Source organism: Bolinopsis microptera, chromosome 13 (genome assembly GCF_026151205.1).
Source record: "Bolinopsis microptera isolate Bmic1 chromosome 13, MBARI_Bmic_1.0, whole genome shotgun sequence".
In the NCBI taxonomy this organism is placed as follows: Eukaryota; Metazoa; Ctenophora; class Tentaculata; order Lobata; family Bolinopsidae; genus Bolinopsis; species Bolinopsis microptera.
This window is the reverse complement of record NC_087084.1, coordinates 5,947,381-5,953,283: the sequence shown is the minus strand read 5'-3', so window position 1 is coordinate 5,953,283 and position 5,903 is coordinate 5,947,381. Positions and strand designations below refer to the sequence as shown.

The following is a 5,903-nucleotide window of genomic DNA, read 5'->3' as shown; positions in this document are numbered from 1 at the left end:
TAGGAAATAACCCTCTAGTATACCTACTACAGTACTACAGTATCTGTATACTGTAGGTTAAAGTCTTTATAGCAATCAGTAGCTAGCTAGCTTGTTGGTAATAAGGACTACCTGTAGCGGTTGCTCGGAGCAATAACTCACTGAGTTACCACACAATATAGCTACAAAAGGTAATAAATAAATAAATTCAAATTATATACAGCAGTTTATTGATAGAGATTAGAGATTTATGTAAAATCAACATTGACATGACCGCTGCGTTTAATACTATCCGCAGACAGACCATCATCAACCTCCTCATTGATGCAGGATGCTCTAGAGCCGACATTCGCCTAGTTCAGTACCTCCTCTCAAATACAAAGCTCAAGGTGACGGTCAACAGATCTGAGTCTGGTGAATTTGTGATTAATATTGGCGCTTACCAGGGAGACAGTCTGGCAGGTAAAGTGTTTACATTGACCCTTGCCGATGCCCTGAATCACATCAGAGCCGTGATCAGTGTCACGATTCCTAGACCGAACCCCCCAGTCTCTGATAGAGGCCTCCCGTTAGAGTCCGCCTATGCTGACGATGCTGAGCTTCTGAGTGAAGATGGTCAGAGCCTGGTGAAGATATTAGAGATTGCCAGTGATATACTAAAGGATTGGAGTCTCTTTGTTAACGAATCAAAGACGGTGTTTACAAGAGTGTTTTTGGCAGATACAGATGCTTTAGATGCCCATGGCAATAAAATTAGAGGAAATGAAGAGTGGCGAGAGTCAGTGCTATTAGGATCAAAGCTCTGCTCAGAAAGAGATATTGTCAACAGACGCAACAAAGCCAATGTTGCCTTCTACACCTACAAGAAAGTCTGGTTGAATAGTTCTGTTCAGATCAGTGAGAGTAGAAAGCTGAAGCTGTACGAAGCTCTTGTCACTTCAGTGTTGTTGTATAACTGTAGCAGCTGGGCTGCTCCTGAAACCGTAATGGCATCTGTCGACGTTCTTCAAAGAAAGCATCTGAGACAGATAATCAACACCTATTGGCCTACGGTTATCAGTAACGAGAATTTATATAAAAGATGTAATGTCAGACCCCTTACTGAAAGGATCAAGAAAGCAAGATGGAAGATGCTTGGGCACGTTCTCAGAGGCGGTGATGACACTCCCGCCTTCTTATCTTTCAGATTTGCATGTTTTGACTACAAAGGAAGGAGGGGCAGACCTCGTTCAAATTTATTTGATTTATTATTAAAAGACATTATGACAAAACAAATTATTGTGATTGTAAATAAAAGATTTAGTTTAAGTAATTTCAACGATTTAGTGTACAAAGCTCATGATAGACGTCTTTGGAGAAGTTATGGGTGAGTCGAGACTACTCGGCCACTCGATTTTATGATTTAATTTCTATTATCTTGTGTTTGCTGTAAATAGTTGATTAATAATAGAGATTTATGACAGTCATGTAATTATAACACAATAATACTTCCGTGCTACAAATTACCAAACCTATTTCAGGAAGATGCGGTTATACTTATATGATTTAATAGAAGTGGCCCATAGGGAGTAGAGTTGGAAGAGTTATAACTTATACCATTACACCATCGAATATATCCATAATAAAGTCAGCGAGAAGACCCGGTAAATTGATATAAGTGCATTTTAAATAAAGCTTTATTTGGAAATATACCAACATCGATACGATAAGATTCAGAAACTTTTGAAGGCCATGTCCATTACGTAAGCCACTCTTCAGAGATGGTACAATTACAAGCACAGTAAACGATAACGTGTACTGTTCAGTGCGGCCACCAGGAGGCACTTGCCAGACACATCCCTGAAGCTTCACGTGAACTTCCAGGAACTAGAGTTGTTAATTACTGTAAGAAGAATCCCTACAAAGCGGAGATAAGAAACTGGCCGAGTACCACAACTTTAGGAACACTTCATATCAGTGGTCAGTGTGTGTCCTTTATCTGGACACCGGCTCCAAGGACTGCTCGCTGCGAAGTCCCGTGAGCCACTTACCCATTTAGCCGTGGGCTGGACGACATGGCCTAGGCCTACTGATTTGTGCTGAAATTCCTAAACTAAGCATCACGAAAGAACAAAGGAAATACCAAATTCCGCGGAACTCGCATAGTAATAAAATGCTGAATTCCATGAGAATACAATTTTGACATAATATGGCCTAAGGGCAAGGTCGTCTATCACAATTTTAATGAAATTCCGCCTCAGGTCAATGTTTATTAGAAAGGCAAACATTTGAGAACAGAGGAAAGATTACGGTGTTTACTGTTTCTAGACACTACGCTCACCATTATTCTAATGGTAATAATATCTTAAAGAGTAAGCTGATAGAAAGGGAGGAAAGAAATCTGAGAATATTAAACTCTGATTGAAATGCAGCAAGGTGTGTTCTGACGTGAATAACATGAAGAACTAAACACTTATATAATATACTAAACCAGATGCAGCCGGTCCACACCTTAGTTGCATAACATCTTTTCATTTTGCATAACATCTTTTCATTTTGTATTCTCGGCTAGCTGGTAGACCACGCTTACCGAAATATACAATAAACTATAAAGTTGAATTAATACTTTGGAAGATTCGTTCTCTGCACAGTCTGCTAGATTAAACAAGATACCAAGATTATTATTAGGCTGACATGGCAAGAAATAAATATCGCATATGCAAGATTATATACCCTAAATATGGAGATCGGTTGACAAACCTACTGGACAGTTGTGAGCCCAGACCTACAAAGAAACACAACCAAGCAAATACTCACTACTCTCTCTTTTTATCTTTTTTCTCTTTTTTTGGGTTGAACACCCCCCAATCCCCATGTTTGTTAGTTTGAGTAAGATATGTTAAGTAACAAATTACCACGTAAAATAGTTTAATAAAGCATAATCTCGCTCCGTTTCCAGTTGCAAACCCGAAATCTCCGCGAAGTCATCTCTACTAGCGTAATCCAGACGGGAATTAATTGAATTCATCTAGCAGGTAGTTAAATAGTATACTTATGTTGGATTGGATATTTATTCGTGATCATGTGGATTTAAACTGAGACAAACTCTCTTAATAGTCATTATATGTAGAGGTTATTAATATTATCAATATGAATATGATAAATCATATCCGGGCGGGCGATATCCCCAGTATACTCTATACCCGCTGGTCATGGTAGTGGTTACTACTACTACTATTACTAGTGATAGTACTTTATTACAGGTAGTAATCAGATCTGCTCACTAGTTGTAACCCTCTATCTTCTGGAGGGGAGAGGAGGGGAGGGGCCAGTATAGATCAGTGAACTGTTACTGGGGGGTGTCCAACCCCAAAAAAACCCATTACCAAATTGGAAATTTCAGGTAAAGTTGGGTTTTTTTGGATTTTTTAAAGAACATATTTTAGAATTGAGGGGCCAGTGAACTCTTACTTGATTAGAAAACATTGAAAAGAGTGCCTAGGGGTTTTGTTTTCAATGTAGTCGAAATAGATAAAACGTTACCAAAACTGAAAAAAAACCCCAAGAAAAACCCCATTCCCAAAAATGGAAATTTTAGGTAGAATGAGTTTTTGGGGTTGGACAACCCCAACCCCCCCCTCTTTCTCTCTCTCTCCACCCGTTAAAAGCCGGGCCTAGACCGCCATACTGTATTAGTTCACATTACAAATACTGTACCCAAATACTAGCTAGCAAAATCTGAATCGTACACGCCTGTGCTCTATGTTTATTTCATGGAGGGTATTTAAGCCTTATAGGGCGTTATTACCAGTTTCAAGCCCATGACTGAAGGTCTGGCTATTGTTTAGATGTATATCCAGCTAAGGGTTAAGTCATCTTCTCTTGTCATGTACCATGTTGGAAGAGGTTTCACAAGTCGGTGGTAACGTGGTGGGTAATCTGGAGTAGGGTTTGGAGTGGGGTTTGGAGTGAGGTTTGGAGTGGGGTTTGGAGTGTTGTTTGTAGTGGGGTTTGTAGTGGGGTTTGGAGTAGGGTTTGGAGTGGGGTTTGGAGTGTTGTTTGGAGTGGGGTTTGGAGTGTTGTTTGTAGTGGGGTTTGTAGTGGGGTTTGGAGTGGGGTTTGGAGTAGGGTTTGGAGTAGGGTTTGGAGTGGGGTTTGGAGTAGGGTTTGGAGTGTTGTTTGGAGTGGGGTTTGGAGTGGGGTTTGGAGTGGGGTTTGGAGTGTTGTTTGGAGTGGGGTTTGGAGTGGGGTTTGGAGTGTTGTTTGGAGTGTTGTTTGGAGTAGGGTTTGGAGTAGGGTTTGGAGTGGGGTTTGGAGAGTTGTTTGGAGTGTTGTTTCATGTTTGGAGTGGGGTTTGGAGAGTTGTTTGGAGTGTTGTTTGGAGTGGGGTTTGGAGAGTTGTTTGTAGTGTTGTTTGGAGTGCGGTTTGAAGTGTTGTTTGAATTGTTGTTTGGAGTGTTGTTTGGAGTGTTGTTTGGAGTGTTGTTTGAAGTGTTGTTTGAAGTGGGGATTGGAAATGTGGTTTCAGGGCGATTCCTTTATTAGGCCCCAGATTGTGATGCCGTATATCACTAATGGTGGATAAAGTTCGATGATAACGCGTGATCAACAACAAGAGAGAAATTGAAAATAGTTATTGTATCCCAAACCCGACACACTATCTACTGTACGGGGGCGGGCGAAATAGCGGGAACAATCATATTGGTCCTTTGTTCTAGGCCACAGCAAAACATGGCCTGATATGATATATGATAATTGCTAATTGTAGGAAAGAATAGAATATCGGGGATTTATGCTAGCGAGTGTAAGGGTTAGTGTACTCATACCGGTTATTGTAGCAAGGGGTAAAAAATAGCGGGCTATCATTTGACAGGGCCCATTAATTGTAGGAAGAAATAAACTATCGGGAACATTACTCAACGTTACTAGCGGGAACATTACTCAACGTTACTAGCGGGAACATAACTCAACATTAACAGCGGGAACATTAGTCAACATTATCAGCGGGAACGTTACTCAACATTACTAGCGGGAACGTTACTCAACATTATCAGCGGAATCGTTACTCGATATTACAAGCAGGAACATGACTCAACATTACTAGCGGGAACATTACTGAACATTACCAGCGGGAACATTACTCAACATTACTAGCGGGAACATTACTCAGCAGCAACAGAGTCCAAAAAGACAACTAGTAGTCCGGTGTCAGCTAGCGAGTGTAGGCATGGAATTACAGCTTTCAACATTCAATTAGTCCGCTACCAGTTCGTACAGTTGGGAGTGTAAATAGTACTGCTGTTGGAGCTGGTAGCACAGCATTGTACTGCTGTTGGAGCTGGTAGCACAGCATTGTACTGCTGTTGGAGCTGGTAGCATAGCATTGTGCTGCTGTTGGAGCTGGTAGCACAGTATTGTACCGCTGTTGGAGCTGGTAGCATAGCATTGTGCTGCTGTTGGAGCTGGTAGCACAGTATTGTACCGCTGTTGGAGCTGGTAGCATAGCATTGTGCTGCTGTTGGAGCTGGTAGCACAGCATTGTACTGCTGTTGGTGCTGGTAGCACAGTATTGTACCGCTGTTGGAGCTGGTAGCATAGCATTGTACTGCTGTTGGTGCTGGTAGCACAGCATTGTGCTGCTAGTGGAGCTGGTAGCACAGCATTGTACTGCTGTTGGTGCTGGTAGCATAGCATTGTGCTGCTGTTGGAGCTGGTAGCATAGCATTGTGCTGCTGTTGGAGCTGGTAGCACAGCATTGTACTGCTGTTGGTGCTGGTAGCATAGCATTGTGCTGCTGTTGGAGCTGGTAGCGCAGCATTGTACTGCTGTTGGTGCTGGTAGCACAGTATTGTACCGCTGTTGGAGCTGGTAGCATAGCATTGTACTGCTGTTGGTGCAGGTAGCACAGCATTGTGCTGCTGTTGGAGCTGGTAGCATAGCATTGT

General features: G+C 41.9%; 2 protein-coding genes across 2 annotated transcripts; one reads left to right on the top strand and one right to left on the bottom strand.

The window, feature by feature from the left end:
- The first annotated feature begins 248 nt into the window (after positions 1–248).
- LOC134824734 (uncharacterized) lies at positions 249–2,955 on the top strand. The gene is made up of 3 exons (XM_063836709.1): positions 249–1,031; positions 1,785–1,938; positions 2,918–2,955. Exons 1-3 carry the CDS (start codon positions 249–251, stop codon positions 2,953–2,955), a joined length of 975 nt encoding a protein of 324 aa, XP_063692779.1.
- An 875-nt stretch (positions 2,956–3,830) lies between these two features.
- Positions 3,831–4,298, bottom strand: LOC134824733 (uncharacterized). Its single transcript, XM_063836708.1, has one exon. The coding sequence runs from the start codon at positions 4,296–4,298 to the stop codon at positions 3,831–3,833; it is 468 nt and encodes a 155-aa protein (XP_063692778.1).
- Between the last annotated feature and the right edge of the window lie 1,605 nt (positions 4,299–5,903).

What these genes read in the sequence shown, in the direction of transcription:
- LOC134824733 (XM_063836708.1), bottom strand. Translation starts at nt 4,298, where the DNA reads ATGAAACAACACTCCAAACAACTCTCCAAACCCCACTCCAAACCCTAC.
- LOC134824734 (XM_063836709.1), top strand. Translation starts at nt 249, where the DNA reads ATGACCGCTGCGTTTAATACTATCCGCAGACAGACCATCATCAACCTC. An exon ending in TCAACACCTATTGGCCTACG is followed by an intron (nt 1,032 to 1,784) that starts GTTATCAGTAAC and finishes TGTACTGTTCAG; the next exon opens with TGCGGCCACCAGGAGGCACT. An exon ending in AGGAACACTTCATATCAGTG is followed by an intron (nt 1,939 to 2,917) that starts GTCAGTGTGTGT and finishes CTCCGTTTCCAG; the next exon opens with TTGCAAACCCGAAATCTCCG.